The sequence below is a fragment of the Lissotriton helveticus genome, chromosome 6 (genome assembly GCF_964261635.1).
Source record: "Lissotriton helveticus chromosome 6, aLisHel1.1, whole genome shotgun sequence".
In the NCBI taxonomy this organism is placed as follows: domain Eukaryota; kingdom Metazoa; phylum Chordata; class Amphibia; order Caudata; family Salamandridae; genus Lissotriton; species Lissotriton helveticus.
The window spans coordinates 2039676515-2039703272 of NC_136067.1; the positions used below are offsets into that span (position 1 = coordinate 2039676515).

At 46.5% G+C, this 26758-nt stretch overlaps 1 protein-coding gene across 1 annotated transcript in view; it reads left to right on the top strand.

The window, feature by feature from the left end:
- The window catches only part of TMEM214 (transmembrane protein 214), a 418213-nt gene that overhangs the window by 45214 nt on the left and 346241 nt on the right, over positions 1–26758 (top strand). Inside the window, exons 2-3 of the mRNA XM_078650054.1 lie at positions 11672–11877; positions 13837–13987. Of these exons, the coding sequence (XP_078506180.1) occupies positions 11672–11877; positions 13837–13987 (357 nt within the window). The remainder of the gene's footprint in view (positions 1–11671; positions 11878–13836; positions 13988–26758) is intronic.

The window sequence follows — 26758 nt, forward strand, 5'->3', positions numbered from 1 at the left end:
AGTACAACTTTCCAATCTAGACCATTGACCCTTGCAAGTTGAATGCTTTCTTTCAACGTTTTGTTGACTCTCTCAATAGCCCCATTTGTTTCCGGATGGTATACAGCACATCTTTTATGAACTATACCTCTGTCACTTAAAAAACTTTGAAAGACACTGGAACAAAACTGCGCTCCAATATCTGACAGGATACTGTTGGGGAAACTCTCTCTTTTGAATATCTCATCTAAAAAATGTATTAGGCAATTTGTGGAAATCTCCCTAACAGCACCAACCTCTATCCATCTAGAATATAAGTCCAGGACCACAATGAGATACGGGGTATCACTGACACCATGGAGAGGACCAACAATATCAATTGAAATTTCATCCCAGGGATGTTTGGGCAGTTTTCTACAGACCATCGGTGTAGGAAGGTAGATCCCTGACTATGGTTGCCCCCAACTTTTTGCCTGGTGTTTTGCTGGTTTTCTGACTTAGTTGACCTGGGACCCTGCTATTCAGGGCCCCAGGCCTACTGCTCTCTCTGTAAAATGGATTCCATGTACCCTAGGTACATATCTAATTGGATACTGAGTCACCTTATCAGTCCCTGTACAGTGTACCTTAGGTACCCAGGGCATAGGTGTACCCAGGGCCTACCAGGGGCTGCAGCATGTATTATGCCACCCCTGGCTGGCCATCCAAATCTGACACAACTGGCTGCACGACAGCTGGGGCAAGGTGGTGTAATCACCCTTTGCTTTAGATATAGTATACCTATATCTAACCCTAAAATGGACACACAGATCTCCTATCAGTCACTCCTATGGCAGGCCTTAACAATCCTGAAGGCAGAGTGCTTGGAATCGTGTGAGATGGTGCTCTGGCATGAGCTGAGCCTGTCTGCGGCTTTCGGGATCCATCCCTTAGCCGTTTCCACGATATCGCATACCATATACTCTTAAGTGCATTATAATACTCGCGGTTATATGCCAACTCTGGTATCGCTTTATCAAAACATGTCGAGTAAGGTGTCATACGAATTGGAATACTAACCCCTCGCCAATTCTGGCGACGGGGTTAGCATTCCACCCTTCTAGAGGGACACGACATGTATGTAACCCCTAACCCCGGTTAAAGTCAAACAGAGCCTCAGCTCCACAAAATGGATGCTGCCACCGAGACACAAGTCTGCCCTCCTGCTGCTGGGAGTCCTCCCAGAGCAGGAGATAAGGACAAAGGGTTTCCTGCCAGGGGCGGTGCCAGCACCGTCCCAGACAGGGTTTTGTGTATTGTAGGTAGGCAGGGCTTTAGAGGAAGGTGACTGCACGTGGCACCCCGGTGCTCACTGTGCATAGGCTGGCTGGAACCAGTTCCAGGGTCACTCCAGACCCTGTGCTGGGGAAAAGCCCGCCAAGGAAGTGGGTGTAACCACCCCCCTCCTAGTCCCACCCATAGGGCAGGACTTAGTCGCGTGCCAGCCCCTTTTTACAGGATAAAGGTAGAGACTGGCCCCCTTCCAAATCAGATCATCTTTGAATCCTGAAACTACTTTCCACGAAAGGAACTCAAGACTTCTTCCTAAGATTTCTCCCTTGTGACTAAGGAGTAGTCACCCTGCATCCGCAGGCACCATCTACAGAACACTGCGGTCTGCTGCAAGTCCTTCCTCCGGAATCCGACTGCCCAGCTCGACGAGAACCGGCTTCCCTGGCACCTCTGACCTCTACCTGCATCATCAGTCACGCTGAGATTCGTGGGTGTGACGAGACCTCGAGGGACCGGCCATCTTCAAGACTGCACGACTTCTGAACAACAAGCCCGCCGAGTGAATTCCTGGTGAGTGCTTTGGGGTCCGAGAAGCCCCCACCCTGAGCAGCTCCAGCACCGAAGAGCAGCCCCCCAGCATCTCCACGATCTGCGTGGGGCCCTTCTGCTTTTTACTGCTCACCGCGTTGTTTGGCTACTAGCCCGCTGGCTTGTGGCCTTCCTGACGACGCCCGACGACATTTCTGCTGCTGGTCTGGTTGCTCCAGACTGGCCCTTGCTTCCCTCAATCGGAGAAGTACCCTGGACCCTCCTGGTCCACCCAAGACGCCATTTTAGGTCCACCGCGTGGGCCTTGCATTTGCCAAGACTTGTTGCCCAATCCTGGGTCCAGCGTCGTCGACAGCAAGAACCTTCGTGGGACAGCTCGCACCTCCATCCTGGTCGCCGACAACGCCTCCTGGTCCGAGAGACTGCAGAGCCCAGCAGCGCCCACTCACCTGACTGCGGTGACTTCGCCCGGTGCCATCCTGGTGCCCACTTAATCACTGGCTAGTGATTCAAGAACTTGGTCCCCTCTGCTTTCAGGTTTTCTTCTTCCTTGATCCAGGCTTGGATCCATCGAACTTTTCTTCACTGGTCGCCTGCCAGCAACTTCTTCCTTCCAGGCTCCTGGTCCGGCAACGAGATCCCCGACGTCTTTTCAGACCTATGCAGCTGCAGCCCCTGGGCTAGGTAACTTCGGCACTTCGGTGTCCCAGCATAGCCTCACTATCCTAGGGTCAGGATCCACTGTCGTTTTCTTCCTACCAGGTCGGGTTCGCCCGTGAACACTAACTTTGCCTTTACTAGCCTCCATAGACTTTGTCCCGCATCCCGCGTGAGAGTGCACACTCTGCACCCGAGTCCCCTGGGCCTCCTAGTAGTAATCTAACGATTCCCTAGTCAAGTCCTAGCGATTCCAAAGCCTATTAGAACTGTTACTTACCTGCTAGTAATTCGCATTCCACTTTTAAAGTATATGGTTTTTCGTGCCCCTCGGGCATTTGTGTATAACGTGCTAACTTAAGTATTTTCGTAAGAGTTTTGTTGTGTGCCTAGCACCCTGTCCTCATAAAGAGTACAGGGTTGTTGTGATTCTAATAAATACACTGTTTATTTTCATAACACTTGTGTGGTGTCCTTTCACTGGGTGTTCAAGGGGTAATGTGATGGTAAAACAGCTGGCTTAACACGCCCTCTAGAGTCTTAGCCTTAGACTGCTCGTATCCATGCTACTAGGATAGCTGGTCTATAAGGTTGACTTACAACCAATCATCAATAAGGGTTGTTTGGACTGATATATAGTGATCACTAGAATAGTGAACACTGCACATCAGGCCAACTTCTCACATTGGTGAGCAGCGGTTGGGATTTGAGCTTGCTGTTGTTTTACCACACATGCCCTAAGAATATCTTGTGAAAAGATCACATAAGTACTAAAGGTACATATAACTTAGCTTAGAATACTCTGAGTTCTACTGAACCAGCTGTTGTAGCTCCTAGGGCCTAGCACACCCTAAACTACAACTCTAGCAAGGGATCAGTAGGCAAACATATAGTGTAGGTAAGTGCACCACTTACACCTCACTAGAAAAGCATGTCGACTCAGGGGGACTCTACTGAGACTCCCCTGGTCAGTGTTGACCCTCCACAGGTCACTTCAAGATATGCAGCTCTCAGTTTCCAGGAGATGAGACAAATCTGTGTCTCCAGAAAACTGAAGCAGGGGTCTAACCCCACCATTCCATTTCTGATAGGTCTCTTAGAGACATATGATGCCAGAAAGATTTCTCAGTTACATGAGAACATGCCAGCCTTAGAGGGAACCTCTGGTGATCCAGACCTCCCCAACACTGCTACAGCAGTTGAGGAGGAGGATCAAGAGGAACTCTCTGGGGATGAGGTAGACAAAGGTCTTGAGGTAGTCAGAAGGCTAACCAGGGCCAACTTAGACTTGCTTGGGCTAGGATCTGGGGGACCCCCAGTACTGACCCTAAGTAGGCCTAACCTTGGAGTTAGGAGAGATAGATCTCTTTCTAGGGACTCCATTAGATCTCTGCACTCTAATGCCTCTTCTCAGGGGAGAAGGAACTCTCCCCAGAGGAGATTGACTTCCCCTCAGAGAAGAGAGCATGAAGCAAGGATGAGACAAGCTAAATTGAGGATTGAAAGGGAAGAACTTGGCCTGGCCAAAGAGAAGCTTGCCTTTGCTAGAGAGCAGCAGATGTGTGGGTTAGCTCCCACTGGTGGCAGCAATCTCCCAAGAGATAGAGAGAAGGGTTTAGATACTAAACACCTGACTAAAATAGTGCCCCCCTTTAAGCAAGGGGATGACATCCAGAAATGGATGGCTGCTTTGGAGAGGGCCTGCACTGTGCAGGGCATTCCCCAAAGTCAGTGGGCAGCTATACTGTGGCTCTCCTTTGATGGCAAAGGTAGAGATAAGCTCCTCACTACTAGAGTTGAGGATGCTAACAATTACCAGGTCCTGAAAAATGCACTGGTTGATGGGTTTGGTTTAACCACTGAGCAGTACAGGTTGCTGTTCAGAGACACCCCGAAAACTCAGTCTCAGGACTGGTCTGACTTTGTTGATTGTGCCACTAAGGCTTTGGAAGGCTGGCTACTGGGTAGCAAGGTTACTGACTTCACAGGATTGTATAATCTTATTATGAGAGAGCAAGTCTTAAATAATTGTCAGAACCAGTTATTACACCAGCACCTGGTAGACTCTGATCTGACCTCTCCACAAGAATTGGGTAAGAGGGCAGACAAATGGGTCAGAACCAGGATTAGGCCCAAGAACCAAGGTGGTGACCAGAAAAAGGAATCAACCAAGCCTCAAGAGAAGGGTGGGAATAAATCTACAGATCAAACCACATCAGGGCCCCAAAAATCCTCTGAGGGGGGTGGGTCCCAGAATCCTTCCAACAACCAGAAGAAACCTTATTGTTATCCCTGTAAACAGGTGGGTCATTTAAAAACTGACAGCAGTTGCCCAAAGAATAACAATAAGGAAAACATACCCCCAAGTAACATTCCCAAACCTCCTGTTACTACTAGTAGTAATCCCCCAGGTGGTGGGAGTGCCCCCAAGAATTTGGGTGCATTTACTTTGGGAGTTCCTGGGGACTCTGGCCTAACCAGGTCCCCAAACTTAGATACTCTTGTCTGTGAGACTGGCATGGGGTTTGCCAACTTCACAACTTGTCCCAACACTTTGGGCAAGTACAGACAGGAGCCCCTCATCAATGGTATAAAAGTTGAGGCCTATAGAGATACAGGGGCTAGCATCACTATGGTGACTGAGAGTCTAGTCCCCTCAAGGCAACTTTTACCTGGCGCCACATACCAGGTGACCAATATTGATGGAGTACAGAGAGATCATCCCATGGCAGTGGTCAATCTCAGCTGGGGAGGTGTCACTGGCCACAAGAGAGTGGCAGTGTCACCAAACTTGCCTGTAGATTGCCTACTGGGGAACGATTTAGAGCTCTCAGCCTGGGCTGAAGTTGAGCAAGAAACCCATTCTAAAATGGTAAATACGCATGGTAAGGTTAGTGGGGCAGTGTTAGCCACAGCCCCAGTCCAAGATGTCCTCCCTGAACAGGTCAGGAGGGTTGTGCCAGTCACAACCCAATCTCAGACAACTTCCTTCCCAGAACAGGTTGTCAAGGCTGTCATGGTAACAGCCCACACCCAAACTGAGCCCCCTCCTGAAAAGGTTGGGAGAGTTGTGATGGCCACAGCTCAAACTCAGACAGATGATAGTGTTGTGAAGCCTGAAACTATGGATCACTCCACTCAGACAGAGAGTATTGAGGAGGAAGAGAAATCTCCCTCCCACCAGACTTTAGGAAAGGATCAGCCTCCTCAGGGAACTGATCTGACCCCTTGTGAAGGAACTGCCACAGAGGTAGTCAGGCCTAGCCTGGCAGAGCCCCTGATGTCAGTGGACCCTTCCAAGGTGGGACCCAGTCTGGAGCAGGTAACCTGCCCCTCTCTACCCTGCCTCAGTCAGCCCAGGGCTGTAGAGGTCAGGGAGGCCAGTGTTGGACCCCAAGGGGCCCCCTGTCCAAAAGAATTTCCCAATCAGCAGATTAAGGGCACTGAAGCTAGTAGTCCTAGCCAAGTGAAAATAAAACATACTCCTGAGGGATCCCCCTTAAAATTAGTTAGGGACCTCCCACAGATGGACACTGTTGGGCACAGCCAAACTTGGGACCTGAGGGCCCCAGACCTGACCTGTCCCTCCAGTAAGCCAAACAGAGGGACCCAACCTCCAGCTGTAGGTAGCCAGAGGTTGACCCTGAGAGCCCAAAACAACTCAGTCTTTGAAAGAAAGGCCTCTATGGTGGAAAATGATTGGAGGAAGCTGAGCCCAAAATTGGTGGAGCCTCACTTCAGTACTCCATCTCAGCACCCGCCTTTTTCTTTGACAAAACACACCACAGGTAGAGATTCCCTATGGTGGAGACCCTCAGACACCCTTAGGGTGAGGGATTGCTTAGTGGACCATGAGATAGGGGGTAACCATGCCAGTGCTGGTACTTCCTTATATGGCCACTCAGGCAATATAGGCTTACCTGGCAAGGCTAGCCTTATCTCCTTTCGTTTGGGGGGGGGGTTATGTAGGAAGGTAGATCCCTGACTATGGTTGCCCCCAACTTTTTGCCTGGTGTTTTGCTGGTTTTCTGACTTAGTTGACCTGGGACCCTGCTATTCAGGGCCCCAGGCCTACTGCTCTCTCTGTAAAATGGATTCCATGTACCCTAGGTACATATCTAATTGGATACTGAGTCACCTTATCAGTCCCTGTACAGTGTACCTTAGGTACCCAGGGCATAGGTGTACCCAGGGCCTACCAGGGGCTGCAGCATGTATTATGCCACCCCTGGCTGGCCATCCAAATCTGACACAACTGGCTGCACGACAGCTGGGGCAAGGTGGTGTAATCACCCTTTGCTTTAGATATAGTATACCTATATCTAACCCTAAAATGGACACACAGATCTCCTATCAGTCACTCCTATGGCAGGCCTTAACAATCCTGAAGGCAGAGTGCTTGGAATCGTGTGAGATGGTGCTCTGGCATGAGCTGAGCCTGTCTGCGGCTTTCGGGATCCATCCCTTAGCCGTTTCCACGATATCGCATACCATATACTCTTAAGTGCATTATAATACTCGCGGTTATATGCCAACTCTGGTATCGCTTTATCAAAACATGTCGAGTAAGGTGTCATACGAATTGGAATACTAACCCCTCGCCAATTCTGGCGACGGGGTTAGCATTCCACCCTTCTAGAGGGACACGACATGTATGTAACCCCTAACCCCGGTTAAAGTCAAACAGAGCCTCAGCTCCACAAAATGGATGCTGCCACCGAGACACAAGTCTGCCCTCCTGCTGCTGGGAGTCCTCCCAGAGCAGGAGATAAGGACAAAGGGTTTCCTGCCAGGGGCGGTGCCAGCACCGTCCCAGACAGGGTTTTGTGTATTGTAGGTAGGCAGGGCTTTAGAGGAAGGTGACTGCACGTGGCACCCCGGTGCTCACTGTGCATAGGCTGGCTGGAACCAGTTCCAGGGTCACTCCAGACCCTGTGCTGGGGAAAAGCCCGCCAAGGAAGTGGGTGTAACCACCCCCCTCCTAGTCCCACCCATAGGGCAGGACTTAGTCGCGTGCCAGCCCCTTTTTACAGGATAAAGGTAGAGACTGGCCCCCTTCCAAATCAGATCATCTTTGAATCCTGAAACTACTTTCCACGAAAGGAACTCAAGACTTCTTCCTAAGATTTCTCCCTTGTGACTAAGGAGTAGTCACCCTGCATCCGCAGGCACCATCTACAGAACACTGCGGTCTGCTGCAAGTCCTTCCTCCGGAATCCGACTGCCCAGCTCGACGAGAACCGGCTTCCCTGGCACCTCTGACCTCTACCTGCATCATCAGTCACGCTGAGATTCGTGGGTGTGACGAGACCTCGAGGGACCGGCCATCTTCAAGACTGCACGACTTCTGAACAACAAGCCCGCCGAGTGAATTCCTGGTGAGTGCTTTGGGGTCCGAGAAGCCCCCACCCTGAGCAGCTCCAGCACCGAAGAGCAGCCCCCCAGCATCTCCACGATCTGCGTGGGGCCCTTCTGCTTTTTACTGCTCACCGCGTTGTTTGGCTACTAGCCCGCTGGCTTGTGGCCTTCCTGACGACGCCCGACGACATTTCTGCTGCTGGTCTGGTTGCTCCAGACTGGCCCTTGCTTCCCTCCATCGGAGAAGTACCCTGGACCCTCCTGGTCCACCCAAGACGCCATTTTAGGTCCACCGCGTGGGCCTTGCATTTGCCAAGACTTGTTGCCCAATCCTGGGTCCAGCGACGTCGACAGCAAGAACCTTCGTGGGACAGCTCGCACCTCCATCCTGGTCGCCGACAACGCCTCCTGGTCCGAGAGACTGCAGAGCCCAGCAGCGCCCACTCACCTGACTGCGGTGACTTCGCCCGGTGCCATCCTGGTGCCCACTTAATCACTGGCTAGTGATTCAAGAACTTGGTCCCCTCTGCTTTCAGGTTTTCTTCTTCCTTGATCCAGGCTTGGATCCATCGAACTTTTCTTCACTGGTCGCCTGCCAGCAACTTCTTCCTTCCAGGCTCCTGGTCCGGCAACGAGATCCCCGACGTCTTTTCAGACCTATGCAGCTGCAGCCCCTGGGCTAGGTAACTTCGGCACTTCGGTGTCCCAGCATAGCCTCACTATCCTAGGGTCAGGATCCACTGTCGTTTTCTTCCTACCAGGTCGGGTTCGCCCGTGAACACTAACTTTGCCTTTACTAGCCTCCATAGACTTTGTCCCGCATCCCGCGTGAGAGTGCACACTCTGCACCCGAGTCCCCTGGGCCTCCTAGTAGTAATCTAACGATTCCCTAGTCAAGTCCTAGCGATTCCAAAGCCTATTAGAACTGTTACTTACCTGCTAGTAATTCGCATTCCACTTTTAAAGTATATGGTTTTTCGTGCCCCTCTGGCATTTGTGTATAACGTGCTAACTTAAGTATTTTCGTAAGAGTTTTGTTGTGTGCCTAGCACCCTGTCCTCATAAAGAGTACAGGGTTGTTGTGATTCTAATAAATACACTGTTTATTTTCATAACACTTGTGTGGTGTCCTTTCACTGGGTGTTCAAGGGGTAATGTGATGGTAAAACAGCTGGCTTAACACGCCCTCTAGAGTCTTAGCCTTAGACTGCTCGTATCCATGCTACTAGGATAGCTGGTCTATAAGGTTGACTTACAACCAATCATCAATAAGGGTTGTTTGGACTGATATATAGTGATCACTAGAATAGTGAACACTGCACATCAGGCCAACTTCTCTCAATCGGAGATTGTCTTGTCTTGAGAATCTTATCACTAGCACTACACTTCATGCACTCACGAAACATTATTCCAATGTCCAGATCCATACCTGGCCATCAGAACTGTTGTCTCAATAATTCCTTAGTCTTGACTATTCCAAGATGACCACAATGCGTAAAGTCAAGCAGTCTTTTCCTTACCCCATGAGGAGGAACGAGCTTGTTTACTCTAGCTAAAAGTCCATCCATAACAGAGAGTTCATCAGAAACAAGAGACCAAGGTTTTTCCAGTTTACCCTTGTTGTACAACATCTGAATAGTCCTCTTAAGTTCATCATCCTTCTCAATTTCACTCTTCCATTCAGTTTCATTCACAGTACCTTCCGTAATTTCACAGACATTGACAACATCATCATCATTAGGTACTTCTTCATTATCTCATACATTTTCTATGACCAATCTTGACAAACAATCAGCGGACTTGTTGGCTACACCAGGAACGTAATCCACATCAAAATTAAATTCCTGTAGAGAAATTATCCACCTCTTAATCCTGGAAGAAATGGAATCCAGACCTTTCTTTGAGAACACCTCGTTTAAAGGTTTGTGATCAGAAAGTACATTCACTTTTATGTCCCAGATAAGATTCCTAAACTTTCTCATGGCCCAATAAATGGCCAAAGATTATTTCTCTATAACTGAGTAATTAAACTCAGAACCCCTGAGACATCTGGAAGCACACGTAATCCAACAATCCTTTCTCTGAAAAAGAATGGCCCCTAGGCCCTTATCTCTGGCATCCGTCAAAATAAAAGTTGGATCCAAAGGATCAAACGTCTGAAGAGAAGAAACCTTGCCTAATTCATCTTTAAGATTAATAAACTCCTCCCTACAACCAGCTGACCATTCAAAAACACAGTTCTTAACAGTAAGTTTCCGCAAATTGTGAGTCTTCTTGGCATAGTACGATATGAACTTACAATAAAATTCGACCATACCAAGAAAGGAGAGAAGCTCATCCTTATTAACAGGTTCCGCTATGTTGACTATGGTATCGACAAGTTCTTTCTTGGGAAACACGCTCACACCTGTGATTCTGTGACCCCGATAATTAACCTCCTCTACACCAAATTTACACCTGTCTTTTCTCAAAGACAGACCTGCATCTCTTAGACGCTTCAAAACAGCAGTCACACGGGCATTATTTTCCTTCATGGAGCTACCAAAGATAAGCAGATCGTCTTGGTAACACTTGACCCCACAGAGTACTTTAAGAACACACGACATTATACGCTGTAACACAGAAGCAGCTGAAATAAGCCCTAAAGGCTTTCTTAGAAACTTGTATGTTCCCATGGGAGTAACAAATGCAGTTAATTCTTGGGAGGAAACATCCAATTCAACTTGATGGTACGCCGGCGCTAAATCAAGGGTCGTAAAGTATTTAGCGCTGACTAACGTGCTAACCATCTCATCTATGTTGGGCAAGGGAAACTTAACTATTATTTCTTTATTCAAGGCACGTAAGTCAACACATAAGCGAATATCACCATTGGCCTTTTTTGCAACAACAATGGGAGCCAACCATTGTGTGGCCTCCACGGGTTCTATAACCCCCCAATTTGATCAATTTATCAATCTTTCTCTACATGTGGCTGCTCATTCAAAGGAATCCGTCTAACTTTTGCCACAATAGGCACAGCTCTCACCCTTAGTTTGATCTTATGCTTGTAACCCTTAAGACACCCAAGTTTGTCCCTAAACACTTCCTCAAATTGTGCTGCAAACAGAGGCTATATCTTCCACTTCCTGAACTTCTACTTGTGGGGAGGCATTAGGATTGAGACGTACACCCAGAAGACGTAGAACCTAGAAGTGCGTCTCCATGTTTTGCTACATAAACTTTCCATGTAATCATTTTACTACCTAGAGAAATATTAGCTAAAAAACATCCTGCCATTTTAATAGTAACTCCCATCCCCCCATACCCCAAGGGATTTATCTCACAGCACTCGAGTTTGACTTTATCACTCAGATGTTTTTTTTAAAATGTCTTCACCCAGCATAGTTAAATGTGAACAAGAATCAAATTTGAAGTTAAGCGAAACTCCCTCAATGTTTACCAGATGTGAAGGGCGATCTGTGTTACCTTCGCTAACTTGAAATGTCACCCCCCGTTTAAATAGCACTAGGGGGTCGATCGCTGCTCTGTGATCGGACCACCGGCTGCGTTCAGTTGCCACTGCCGACAGTGTGTTGCAAGGGATTATTCCAGCCCCCGGGGGGTAGTTGATGTAGGACCCGGTGTAGGGCCCGGTGTAGAGCTTCAGCAAAACGCGCCTGCATTGGCCACCAGCTTGGCCATGCCCCCATGTTTACTTGATAGTGTGTGTTGCTGTCTGCCGTGTGTGCTTCTTGTAGGTATGAAGTAAAGTGTACCGTTCTTTCAATATTGGTCGTTACCTTTTTTGTCACTTGACAAATCTCTGTAAAATTTGAATCGGTCACTAATAATTTTTCTGTTTGTTCTATTTTAGCTCCTATCAAAACGTCAGACACTATCTTTGAACTGGGTTTTGAAAAAACAATGAAGAAACAAAACAAGGAACAAATGCCTCCAACCCCTGCCACAGACCTGCAACCTAAGAAATCCAGCACAGCCAAAAGTGCCAAGAAGACTCCTACTAGTGATGCCTCACCCAAACCGGGGAAATTTCGGACTATAGAGGAAGCTGTGAAAGCAGTAAGTATTTTTGCTTCCCCCTCTTTAATGTCTAATTCACTGGCTACTTATTTCTAAGTCATGTTTGCAGTAGCGGAGGTGTGTGGATATGTTAGGTAAGGAAAGTGTTAGTCATAGAAAATAGGTTTTGACGTGCAAGCAGTCTACATGTTCCCAATTTACATCAGAGAAACCGATCCACTAGCATGTGTAATCAAAGAGCTCTTCGTGTACAACTGCATCCCTTTTCTAGGCTGACTGGTGTCCGTGTTCGAGTATTGAAATGTGCTTGGTGAGCAGGAGGACTAAGGCGCACCCCATGAGTCTGACACATGATTCACTGTACATGAACTACTTCAGTGGTACAAACAATTTGTTAACCTAGAAAAATAACGTGGGCACTCAGTGTATGTAGTGAAGATGCAGAAACAAGTTATCTGTGTCAAAGAAGGGCCCAATGCTGATAAAATGAAACACGTAATTTTGATTTGTTGTCTTTTTTTTACGGAGTTTTTTTATGGGCTTCAGCAAAACTAATCAGAATTGCAATATGATGGCTGCATGATATTGCAGTAAATTATAGGCTTGGTTTGCAATAGCATATTCCTGTCAAAAGATATTTGTTTGCTTGTAGACAATCCAGCACTTCATTTCTGCCCAAAGAAGCAATCAGTTTTCTCAAAAGTCTGCAATGATATCATCAAATTTTGCCTTTGGTCATGTTTTCGATAGGGAATACGATGTGCTTAATGAGTGCATGCTACAGCTTTGGATTTGTGGTTTAAAAAAAGTTATTTAAAAAATGTCTATCGCTGAAATAGACTCACAGAGATGTATAATGGACGTATTAGAATTGCTATGACCAGTTCTGGTGATGTACTGTGTATGGCCCAAGTTAAAACCTTTTAGTTAAAAACGATGTTTTGGAACACAATATTTGCTCCATTCCAGTCAGTCTTTGTTCTATGAGCCATTTTGACTAAGACATTTTTTCAGCTACAAGTATAAGGATTTTATGCCTTTATTTCTTTCATTTATAAACGTTCAAATTGACCATTGGCTCTTAAGTCAAAAGCTCACGCTGTCTTTAATTAGTAATTTACAGTTAAATAGTGTTTTCGTAGGATTGTATCCAGCTGTATGAAGGTGTATTACCTTACCATAAAAGTAACAAAACGTGCTTTTATGAGCTACCAATTAATAATTTCTGAAAGTTTACTTTCCCTTATTGAAATTAAGATTGCATTTCATAGTAAAGGGGAATCAGCTACACTGCTCCAGGCGAGGGGAACCGCCAGTATTCAGTTCCCGAATACTATTTTTACATTCTCTTATTCCTACTTGATTTCTATAATGAGCTATGTTACTAATAAATGTAGCCTGATTTGATGCATTTTATCCTCCATATATAGAACTTGTGTAAAGCATTCTATATTAGGCCCTTTCTTCCAGCGGGCCCTCTGTATAATTTTAGTCCTCACTCAAACAGTGCATCATTAAAAGTAATTTCTGTTCTTTGTAAATATTTTCTTGCTCACTTCTAGGACCAGAGCTTTCTTTCTCAGCCATCCTTCACAAAACTCACATTTCTATGTTGTTCAGGAATAGACTTCTTGTTTTTAAATGTGCACTAGTTTCCTAGTTAGCAGTACTATACCAATCTCCAAATTATGCAAACAGGTTTTATAGTTTGCACTTTGATTGCAAAGCATTTTCAAGGCAGATGTGTCAATGTTAAAAATGGTCTCCTGTGTCATTTTGTTGTTTGGTGATGAACACTCCTGTGCTTGCCGATTGTTGTAGAGACTTTATTCATGTTACTTTTTGGAAATTTCTAGTGAAATTATAAGATTAATGTGTATTTCAACGTTAATAAACCAATTCATGAATTTTCAAAGCCATAATGTAATTAAAGTTTTTGTTTCTTTTGAAGTTCTACAATTTCTTAATGTGTTTATTTTATTTGTATTTATCCTCCAGCTTGATTTGGCTGACCTTCAAGCAGAATTGACGAAAAGCCAGAACATGTTTCCTGAAAACCCTTCTGTATGGTTGAAAGATCTTGCAGGATACTTGAACTTCAAGTTACAAGCTCCCAAAAGTGAACCAACTGTCAGCCAGCATACGCATGGTCAGTAGCCACTCATTGGAAAGTCAGGTGTTTCACACTGGTAGCACAACTGCATTGTCTTTTTGTGTCATTTTTATAAACACCTATTTTATTTATTCTGCATTTAGTAGAGCTAAGCCTGCATATTGGAATGCTGCACAGAAGAAACAGTATTTTTAAGGGAATTCGTTAGTAGCTTTGTCGAGTACCATAAGAGTTTTTATACAAGGTGCCAAGCAATAGAGGACCATAATTGTTTCGACGAAAAAGTTAGTTTTTTTTCAATAAAATAAAGGAAAATGTTCTTCGGAAAATGTCTTTGCAGAAGACTATACCCTTGTAAGCCCCCCGAATAAAAATTGGGACTGTAAATGCTTATCTCGGAGCCCATTTTTTTCCTTTAAACCTATCTCTGGTTCTATAAAATCTATAAAATATTATTTGCGATCTGAATTCTTCAGGTCATCTGTTTAGGTTTCCTAAGTCTGTAAACCTTGCATGGATAATCGTATCTAACCTGTTTACATATGTTGAACTGCAATTGTGTTTATTCTTATAAAATTAGAGATAAAGCAAACTTTAACTATTGCATTCTTAATGTCTGATGTCCCACCCTGTAAGACTTTGAAATCATGTACGAGGATTGTGAAGATGGCACGACTTAAGAGCAAACAAAGCTATAGCTACACTACAAGATTAATCACATATCTTTATCTTATTAAGAACCTGTTAGTGGGACAGAGGAAACCGCGGAGTCATCAAATGGTTTTAACCTAGTTTTTATTGGTTTTAGTTGTTTCTTTCTCCTAGGACTAAGTCTATAATAAGGAAGGGACGCCTCCTGTTCTTTATCCGGAGATCCGCGGCCTCTTAGGATGCCTTTTCCATTTTTTTCTCCCCTCCAGTGTGGTCACAGGGCCAATCGCCGGTCAGGAGCATGCAAATAAGAAAAGAATATAAAGACTGAATTCAGTCGGGTGTCCAGATATGTACAGTTCTCAGGAAAGGGGGTGAGGAGTCACTCGGTGCAAAACCATAGGCAAAAAGAAAACGACTGGGTATTTTGTGCCGGTAGTGCTCAGGAGAGGGGGAGTGACTGGGATTCTCGTAGGTGAGGTTACGGGGGCTTAAAACACTTCTTCCCCGCCCAGCCCGAGATACGCGAACGTACCTGTGTGAGCCACGCTTCCCTTGAAGCGTAGCTGGGCGACACGCCGTGTCGTTGGCCTCCTGGCTCCAGTGGTCGTCGGGTGGGCTCCTCTCTCTCCTCTTCGTCCAGTCTCCTCCTCGGAGTCGTCTCTCCTCTCTCTCGCCGCGTTCGCTTTCTCCTCCGGTGGAAGACACACCTTCCCTTCTTCACTTCCTGGTTTTACCGGGTCTGGCTCCACAACGTCATCAAAGGGGGCGGAACTGTCAGCAAACTCGGCCCAATTAAAGAAACAAGCACCAGTTTCGTCCGAGGGCTGGAATAGGGGATGGGTCTGCCCGTTTCCAGTTCTCCGGCTGCTGTGGGAAGAGAGGTGAGACAGGTCTATCCCTATTCGTTATAAGTGGAGTGTTCCCCTTCTTAGTGTCTGGCTGGCTCTCCTCATCACAGAACCTCCATAGTGTACTTTAGGTAGATGGGTTAGAAGTTTCCCCATATGATTCTTTTTTTTTTTTTTGCAGAGTTTTATATAGCGCGAACTAGACCCAAACCGAATCAGGTATCAGAGCGCTTTACATAGCACCAGTTACGTTACATGAGGACGGACACACATTCATTTTAGCCACGGGGAGATTAAGTGATTTGCCCAGAATCACAGGAGGTTTTGGCGTCGTTACCGAGACTCGAACCCAGATCCACAGGTCCGAGGTCGAGCGCCCTAGCCGTTAGGCCAACTCCTCTCCCATTGATTCCTGACTGCTTTGTCAAATGGATACTCAAGATATGAGTTATGTTTTAATTGTTTGTCTAGTGCTATGCACAGCGTGATTACAATTTCTTAGAGAAATGCCTAGTCTGTTGTTTTTCGACTTTAAGTGAATCACAAATAAATTTAAGGTAGCTAGGGTCTAGTATTCCTAAGAGGAGGGTGCTTTTGTCAGTCTTAAAGGTATATTGCTTGTTATTAGTCTCATGTGTAGGTAGTTGCTTTTACTTTCAAGCGAGGAAAAACTGTGTCCTCTCTCATTAGAAAATGTTCATTTGGCTTTAGTTGTTGATGAATATATAGTGGGGGAGGTTTTAACATCTGTGTTACGTGAAAAAATAGTTTAGTGTCCTAAAAGATCTGTGATGGCTGCTGCAGTATTGGAACGGAGTCCTACTACTTTGTTAAATAATTTTTATTGTAGTGGGGGCTTTGTATTTGATAAGATAAATCATTCATATGGTCAGTCATGGATATAATTGGTGTTTGAGAATCTGTTCTGGCCACTGATTCATTTTATTTACTTTCACAGTAGCTGAGCTTCTTCAGATCATGCTCTTGACTTTGTAACTATCTCATTCTTTTGCAAATGTTGAGCACTGTCTTTGCGATATCTGCGCTCTGACTTTATACCTCCTTTGAAAATGTTGAATGTTGTTTTTGTGCCGGCAGAGCTCCTGTGCTCATTTCTCAAAACACACTAAGGTAAAAGGAGTATGTGGTAGACCGAGTGGCTTCCTAAATGTGAAAAACATCCAAAGAGAGAAACATCTGCTACTATTGTCACTTAATGAGCATCTTGAGGATTTTAGACCTGGTATTTTTTTTAGTTTTTGTGTTGGTGTGAGAGCACTCCCTGTAACATTTCAGTTATCAATTCTCATGATTAAAATGTTATAGTGGACTCTACCTGTAGTGTTTACCCTATAGAGGCTCCCAATAATGCCTCCTATATAACTATTGTCTTGCAATGCACAGTTGCTTGCGCATACGGGATGTAATTTACCTTTATATGATGGGTTCCGGTGGGTCTAGTAGATTAATGCATCCACGCCAGGAACCATTTCATCTGATGGTCACCGGTTCAAATCTCAGTGGGTCCACTCAATTTCCATCCCTTTGAGAACGATAAAATGAGAACCACTGAGTTTGATAACATTAAACGTCTGTTATTCAGTGCCGAGGTAGCCTTCCGAGTGTAAGGGATCTTTACAGATGCACAATGTTATACTATTTCCGTGAGAAAATTCAGGGGGTGTTGTGGCCGTTTGTGCTCGACCAGTGGTGCTGTAGGTAGACTGTATTGAACAGTTAAACAGTTTGTGTAGTGCTATGTTTGGACCCCCCATTTGCACAGCCTTGATCATGAGTACAAGTATTAATTGCTATGCATCGCCCCCCAGCATTGTTTCACTTTAACAATACACACTCTTCACCTCCCCTCTGCCCCCCCCCTAAAAAGCATGGGAAGCAATTAAAACAAGCATTTACAATGCAATAGGTCTCGCAGCATTAAAGTTTGAGCTATTGGCATTGTGTATGACAATGCGTTGCATAAAATGTTTAGCAAACTTTGAATTGGTGAGCAGTGAGAGTGTGTGCAAGAGCACGCTGTTGCTCAGTTGTTATTATTCACACAGCTCTGATGATGCACCTCACGCAAGGGGCTGACGCAGTTATTATTCACACAGCTCTGATGATGCACCTCAGGCACGGGCTGACGCCGTTATTATTCACACAGCTCTGATGATGCACCTCAGGCAGGGGCTCACAGCTGTTATTATTCACACAACTCTGATGATGCACCTCACGCACGGGGCTGACGCAGTTATTATCCACACAGCTCTAATGATGCAGCTCAGGCACGGGGCTGTTGCACCTCCATCGTGGACGTTTTTGCTAGCCAACCTGTGGGGGGTGCATATATTTCCCTTGTTCGCATAAGGGTCTTTGGCCCCCTTACTGTGGTACTGGGCTGATGCACAACGGCTGTTCGATAGCAGGTCAGGAGCGAGGAATGCGAAGTAGGACACTTGTGACTGCAGAGGTACCTATGACAAAGAGGTGCACAGAAAGAGCTTCTAGTCTTGAATGCATGAATCCTTGAATCTTTAGTCTTGGATGAATGAAATCCAGAAAGTTTGCTCAACGATATTGTATACAGTTGCGTCGGCATTCTGAACAATCATCTATTCAGTTCCGAGAAACAACTGATCATACCACTAAAGCAATTTTTTGACTTTTTCTAAAGTTCTAGAGTGAAAGAGAGTGAAAGAAAATTAAAACTTGAAGAAGAATTACTATCGATAATAGACTGATCAATGAAGACTAATGGATCGATAAAACTTAGGAAGGTGAATGTGTGAATAACATGTGTTCCTAGGATACTTGTTTGGTGGGCCTTTACTGAATGATTAACCTTGATGTTATCCCTCAATCCAAATAGCTAGGTGAGTTCATTTCCATCAATTGGTTACTGCTGTTCAACGCAAACATCTCCTCTGGTTCAATGCAAAGTCTCCCCAGGTATGAAATTTCGTATTTAGAGAGAGAGAGAGCATTTGTGTGTGTGTGTGTGTGCGCGTGTGCGGTACAGTGTAGAACCATCTCGTTGCAGTGTCCCCAACTTTACGCCCCTCCCTCCCTGCTCGTCATGGTTTGCTGCAGAGTCCCTCACAGCTGCCAGATCAAGTTGTGGGTGGCGACGTGTTACATTCTGTCCTGCCTAGTATCCTGAGACACTGGCACGCGGACAGTCACTGATAAACTGACCTTGAACACTGACTGAAGGGCACAGACATGTGGAGACTCGCAGTGGCCACTAACGGGGACAGACTGACACAGGGAAGCTGGCAGGGGGGACTTGGCAGGGGGAGGTAAGACAGGTCAATGAGCATGAAAAAGTGACTGACTAGGTGACATGTACATGAAGACATGGGCACGAAGACATGGGCACATGAGCACTGATTTGGCAGCATGTGCATTGTGTCACGTCATATGGATGCTGAGGCTTTGAGATTGGCATTAACTAGGAGACACTTCTGAGACTTGGTGCAATGAACACAATACACTGGAATAGGGACGCTCCCACTGCCAAGGCGGCAATGTCAGAGGGACACTGACATTACAACACCGGCAAGACAACACCGTAAAAACAAGCACAAGGCACAGCAAAACAGGCATATTCATGGGGACAATGACATTGGGCACTGGTATTATGGACTGATACTGGAGCGTGGGGACAAAGGGATGTGAGGACAATGACTGGGTTAAACCCAAAATTAAACGTAGAATGCCAATGGGATTCAGAAGTAGAGACATTGACATGGAGCATAAGACCTGGCTGTAAAGGCAGTCACTGTCATTACCAGATAATGAGGGCGGGGTTAAGGAAAAACAGCATAACAAAGGCTGTAGCTCAAACTAACAAGCTTTGATAAGAGCAACGATATCCCTGGCGAAGGGCAGGTTCGAAATGAAGGGTACTCGCCACACGCCCCCAGCGATTCAGACGTGAACGAAACCGAAACCTTCCGTGCGGCGGGACTTCCGTCTTCGGGAACCCGCGCACGCGCCCACGGAGTGCCACGGAGAGAAGCAGTGCTGGTGACGCGGGGCTCCCATGCCCGAGGGAGAGCCCCGCGGTGGCGGCTGAAGTCCGGAGTGGCGTTAAGTGGGCCTTACTTGTTGGGGGGGTCTCGGTACACTTGTGTGCGCGCGTGTGTGTATGCGACGGCGGGGGTGGGTTCTCTGTATGTATGTATGGGTGCGTGCGTGCATGGGCGCTCGTGTGTGTGTCTCTGTGTATGCGCATGCGTGTGTGGTGTTGGAGCTTCCCAGGAGACAGCAGCTGGCCACAGCGAGCGCGTTCGCATGCGCGTGGCCCGCTCCGATCGCCTTCTCGGAGAGGAAATGCGCGCGGCCAGGTGCTGTCTCCTGGAAAGCACAGTCGGTAACAATAGATCTCAGGCGAGACAGCGCTTCGCGCTGTAATCGCCACGAGACCTAAAAAAGGAATGGAAAGGGAGAATGTGAAAATTAAATGATTCTCCTTCATATTTTATGTTTGGGGGCACCCAAAACCAGTCTGCCAAATGGTTGTCTTCACAACTTTATGCCATTACAATCAATTTCGAAGATTATTTTCCTAAACATAATCTAATCATCAACTTGATACAAAGTTCAGCTCTTCCTCTTTTCTTATTCTAGTTTGGAATGCTATACCCACCCAGTACAGTAAATAGAAAGAATGTAGACCATTAAATAAACAATAAAGTAGTCACAAAGGTTCTGGGGTGCTGAGCCTGAAAACCGATCTAAAGGAGCACAAACACACTCTTGCAGCTTAACTATGAAAAGTGAGGTAGGGTTTTAACTTCAGTTTAGCTTAGTCTAGCAAGTAGCTCTCTGAGACAGATGACCGTTCCATGTGTCCTCTGCTTTATGAACTAAAAGCTGACACTTCGGGGTCCACAGAAGTCAAAGGTTAAGAACCACTATTCTAGGTAGTAAGCTTTTTGAGAGGGATGGTGGCGACAGGAGACCTGCATGAAACCAGACGAAGAGTAGACTCAGACCATGGTTTTTAGTCTCAGTAAAGATAGGTGATTAAGTAAAGCAAGAGGGAATTATACCAGAATGAGTAAATGAATGAATGAATGACTGGCATTGCTGAATCTGACAATCTACATCAAGCAATGAATGTAACTGTAGAGTGTCTGTGTGTGAGATGCACACATTCTGCTGCTGTAAATAATTTTAACTATTCTTGTTTGGCGCTTTTAGTGTGCTCAAAAATTGAATGGTCTTTTGGCAGTCCTAATTATCTTCATCCAATTTGATGGTGGGATTCGGAGGCGGCGCTGTCCCAGTTAGGTTAGAACTCGTGACTTGTAGATGCCAAATTAATCTCTATTGTGTAGGTGCAGCGGACTGAGCTTTCACTAGCTTAGTTTAATTGGATAACAAGATAATAGGAGTATGTGGTTTTAGCTTTAGCTTATCTAGCGAGGAATAATGAGACTAAAACATTAAACTCCTGTTCTGATGGACAGGGGCTTTTGTGTAGTGCTCAGGTTTTTAGAGGTCATATTAACGACCCTAATGTGCAAGAAGATCATCAAATTAAACATATGTATGGCATGGGACAATTGCAAAATGTAAGGTGTCCATACTTCCGTCATTTTATGCACATAACTAAAATAGGAGCGAGTTAAGATAGATAAATACGTACGAATATGGTACGATACATTTTGTCTTCTATTTACATATCCACTGCATCTTCAGATATGGAAAGCTGTTCAAACTTGGTTAGTTATAGAATAGATTGAGGTGTCAAGTGGCGTGTATTATGGACATTACAATTTGTATCAAGTTATTTGATGGTGGAGAGCTCCTTCAAACACTTGAACTGCTTTGTTGAACATTACAAGTGATGTAGAACATTTCTGGTGGTTTCTAAATGCCTTCATTTAAAAATTAGCAGTGTTGCATTATGTCCCGGGATCCACCAAGGCTAATATTTTAAACTTGCCAGAAGAGCCACTAGCCTCCTGCTAACAAGGTTCTTTCTTGTTTCTCCCGACTGCCATGCACAGTTTTATAAACGGATGGCAAGTACTACTGTTTCTAACACAATCTCGTGGGGATATGCAGCTGGGTGGCCGTGGTGAATACCAGCTCTAATGGTCCTCTCCTCTCACACACTGACACTGCCAGGTTTGCCCAAGCCACACAGATGGATCTTTTCCTCATGTGCCGCCTCTATGCTGTTCTTCGTGCCTGTATCCACTCATAGCTCCTGATGATTGACATCTGCCACCGAGGGAGGTGGGGGGCTGATTTCCAAACTTTCCAAAGTCTCTGACACCCACCTGCGACGAGAAGAGGACAATGGGGTATCATCCTTTGTCAGTCGTGTACTGACTGACAAAGGATGATTCTATTGCTGTGCGAAGATTAAGCTTCCACCAATTTAGATACCTGCACAGGGCATACATTACCCCCAGCATGCTTGCCAAAACAGAACCCACTAGGTCTTCCAGCTGTCCAAAGTGCAACATGCCCAAAGCTGATTTTGCACACCTTACATGGACTTGAGTATTCATTGGGGCTTATTGAAATGCGTTATTTGAATGTGTCTCCCTAATGAGAAACGTTACTATTCTCCCAGAATCCCTTCTAGCGCTCCTGATCTACGTTGCAGACATCCCTAAATAGAGGCGTCTGCCTCCTTTGCAGGCCTCTTAGGGGTAAATAACAAAATGGCTGGAGGTTCCCGATCCACAGTGGCGTGTACCAATAATGCGTGGAGGGCCATAGCCAAACGAGCCCAGACACCTGGGCTATACTCTCCGTTGCTCCCTATTCGAGATCTGCCTACCCTACCTGTCGCACAAGAAGGCATATGCAAGCGCATGTTCTGTGGTTTGGGATACACACGTGGGGAGATCTGTATCAGGAGGGGCGATTCAAAGGTGCAGAGATACTGTTCGGTGGCACATCCCCACAACCATGGATCGCTTCCTGTACGTATGGCTCCGACGCCATGGCCAATACACCCACATTCCCAGAGGAACCCCCACACTGCTCCGGCTACATTTGACTTTACGCGCTGGTGCACCACACACTGTATCACGTATATACAAAGAAACCATAGAGACAGGATTAACGGGGCCCACGAAAGCAAGGCAGGGATGGGAAATGAAACTGGGTCATCCACTTGTGGACGAAGCCTGGGCTTACTGTTGTCAGCAGACTGAGCTCATCACAGCTACTAGTCTGTTTAGGATCATACACTTTAAGATCATACACTTTAAATTCCTCCACTGCATATTTTATACTCCAGCGAAGATGTATAAACTTCAATTGCGTGACAAGGATAAATGTGACCGCTGTGGGGGGGAGGGGTCCCTACATGTTGCATGGGAGTGTAGGTCTGTGGCACACTATTAGTCTGAGGTGGCGGCGGCCCTGGGAGACTTGATCGGGGAGGGGCTCGAACTTACACACGAAATTGGGCTTCTGGGGCACCTCCCCGGACGCAAAGGCAACACTAAGCGCTTCATGGCATTGGGCCTCCTACTAGCAAAGCGTAAAGTTGCATGCAGATGGGATAGGGGCAGGGCTCCCCAATTTAAGGACTGGCTAGCCCCTCGGAGGAGGAATAAAAGATGCTTGAACTTGATCCTAAGTGGGTACTGAGCATTTACATTTACTGCCCAAATGACCATTGCGTTGATGGCCAGCTCTTTGTGGGTTTTCATGGTGCCGATAAAATCAAGGCAGTGCAAAAGAGGACCTTGGCAATGTGGACTTCTCTGCACATCTTCACAAAGTACTACTGTCTTCACAGTCCAGTCCTGTGGCTCTGTTCGTAAAGACTTTTTGGTTAGTTTACACACCCCAGACCCTCCACCTTGGTAGGTACTGCTGTAGTATCTTTTCTAAAGGTGAGGAATCTGTGGTTAAAACTATTCATCAAAGGAACGAGTTGCCTTCAGTAATTCTCTTTCTGTGGATATTTAATTTGACAACCAATTTCCACTGCCCTCCTACCTCCCCGTTCTGCAGAGTGGCCTATTCAATATCTAAAAAGGTTCCAAGTAAAAAAAGTCAGCACACTGTCTTAAACCTTTGTTCTACGCTCTAGGTCTGAGGGCGGGGAAGAAGAAAGATGAGAAGAAACCAACATCGGCGCAAAGGGGTGACTCTTGTATATGGCTCTGCACAGGGTTATAGAAAGCCACATGCACCATGTATGTGCGCACAAAAGCTTTGCTAGAGAATCCTATGGATACAGTCTGGCTCCTGGGAATAGTCTAAAGATGAAAAATCTGCTTTCAGAGTATTCACCAGGTAAGTAACTTGTTGTTCTTGTGCTTCTCCACAACCCTTGTGATCATATATTCCACGTAATCCCCTGCTTCAGCCAGTCAGGACACAACTTGAACGAAGAATACTGCCTCTGAACATATCAAATGGGGACATTTCTGTTGTGAAATGTATAGTGGTCCTTTGTGCACACACAATACTGTTCAGAGCTTCCTCTGTGGCCATCCCACAGCTTCTGGTTCAAAGTGGGAGCTCCACCACCAAACTATTAATAAGTTCTACAAGACTATTTGCCTGGGATAGTGCAAGGCAAACCTTACACACCCTTGGAATACTTCACATTTTCCCCTGAAACACACTTGACACCATAGTCCAAATTTGACTTGACAAACCTGAATGACTCCCATTGTTCTCCAAAATCGTAATGACTGACAGTGTTAAACTCTCAAAAAAAATTAACTACACTCCTTTCACAGTAACAATTTGTAATAATAACACAAATCTATATCTCCAATTTATCTAAAGACTATTGATTCAACCTACAAAATCCAACAGCAACTTGGTCCAGCAACATAATTTACTTGGTTTCATTGATGATACCAATTTCTTAAGGTGTTTATCACTACTGAAGCAAACTACACAGTGTATTACTTGGTCCCTTATATCTGCTAGATCCTGTAATCTGGATGGTGATCTGGTATTCATGTATTACATCGAGTTGTGCCCTCTAACTACAAGTTATTTTGGCGATGAAAATGCTAGAAGCCATCAGGATGATTTCCCAGATTCTTTATTTGGGAGATGTAGGAAGGTAGATCCCTGACTATGGTTGCCCCCAACTTTTTGCCTGGTGTTTTGCTGGTTTTCTGACTTAGTTGACCTGGGGCCCTGCTATTCAGGACCCCAGGCCTACTGCTCTCTCTGTAAAATGGATTCCATGTACCTTAGGTACATATCTAAATTGGATACTGAGTCACCTTACCAGTCCCTGTACAGTGTACCTTAGGTACCCAGGGCATAGGTGTACCCAGGGCCTACCAGGGGCTGCAGCATGTATTATGCCACCCCTGGCTGGCCATCCAAATCTGACACAACTGGCTGCTTGACAGCTGGGGCAAGGTGGTGTAATCACCCTTTGCTTTAGATATAGTATACCTATATCTAACCCTAAAAATGGACACACAGATCTCCTATCAGTCACTCCTATGGCAGGCCTTAACAATCCTGAAGGCAGAGTGCTTGGAATCGTGTGAGATGGTGCTCTGGCATGAGCTGAGCCTGTCTGCGGCTTTCGGGATCCATCCCTTAGCAGTTTCCATGATATCGCATACCATATACTCTTAAGTGCATTATAATCCTCGCGGTTATATGCCAACTCTGGTATCGCTTTATCAAAACATGTCGAGTAAGGTGTCATACGAATTGGAATACTAACCCCTCGCCAATTCTGGCGACGGGGTTAGCATTCCACCCTTCTAGAGGGACACGACATGTATGTAACCCCTAACCCCGGTTAAAGTCAAACAGAGCCTCAGCTCCACAAAATGGATGCTGCCACCGAGACACAAGTCTGCCCTCCTGCTGCTGGGAGTCCTCCCAGAGCAGGAGATAAGGACAAAGGGTTTCCTGCCAGGGGCGGTGCCAGCACCGTCCCAGACAGGGTTTTGTGTATTGTAGGTAGGCAGGGCTTTAGAGGAAGGTGACTGCACGTGGCACCCCGGTGCTCACTGTGCATAGGCTGGCTGGAACCAGTTCCAGGGTCACTCCAGACCCTGTGCTGGGGAAAAGCCCGCCAAGGAAGTGGGTGTAACCACCCCCCTCCTAGTCCCACCCCTAGGGCAGGACTTAGTCGCGTGCCAGCCCCTTTTTACAGGATAAAGGTAGGAACTGGCCCCCTTCCAAAGGAGATCATCTTTGAATCCTGAAACTACTTTCCACGAAAGGAACTCAAGACTTCTTCCTAAGATTTCTCCCTTGTGACTAAGGAGTAGTCACCCTGCATCCGCAGGCACCATCTTAAGAACACTGCGGTCTGCTGCAAGTCTCTCCTCCGGATCAAGACTGCCCAGCTCGACGAGAACCGGCTTCCCTGGCACCTCTGACCTCTACCTGCATCATCAGTCACGCTGAGATTCGTGGGTGTGACGAGACCTCGAGGGACCGGCCATCTTCAAGACTGCACGACTTCTTTCCAGCAAGCCCGCCGAGTAATTTCCTGGTGAGTGCTTTGGGGTCCGAGAAGCCCCGACCCTGAGCAGCTCCAGCACCGAAGTGCAGCCTCCCAGCATCTCCACGATCTGCGTGGGGCCCTTCTGCTTTTTGCTGCTCACCGCGTTGTTTGGCTACTAGCCCGCTGGCTTGTGGCCTTCTGAACGACGCCCGACGACATTTCTGCTGCTGGTCTGGTTGCTCCAGGCTGGCCCTTGCTCCCTTCCAAAAGAGGAGCACCCCGGACCCTCCTGGTCCACTCAAGACGCCATTTTGAGTCCACCGCGTGGGCTTGAATTAGCCAAGGCTTGTTGCCCAATCCTGGGTAACTTCGACGCCGACAGCTTCATCCATCGTGGGACAGCTCGCCTCTCCATCCTGGTCGCCGACAACGCCTCCTGGTCCGTGAGATCTGCAGAGCCAGCGTCGCCCACTCACCTAGTCGAGGTGACTTCGCCCGGTGCCATCCTGGTGCCCACTTAATCACTGGCTAGTGATTCAAGAACTTGGTCCCCTCTGCTTTCAGGTTTCTTCTTCCTCGATCCAGGCTTGGATCCAACGAACTTTCCTTCACTGGTCGCCTGCCAGCAACTTCCTTCTTCCAGGCTCCTGGTCCGGCAACGAGATCCCCGACGTCTTTTCAGACCTATGCAGCTGCAGCCCCTGGGCTAGGTAACTTCGGCACTTCGGTGTCCCAGCATAGCCTCACTATCCTAGGGTCAGGATCCACTGTCGTTTTCTTCCTACCAGGTCGGGTTCGCCCGTGAACACTAACTTTGCCTTTACTAGCCTCCATAGACTTTGTCCTGCATCCCGCGTGAGAGTGCACACTCTGCAC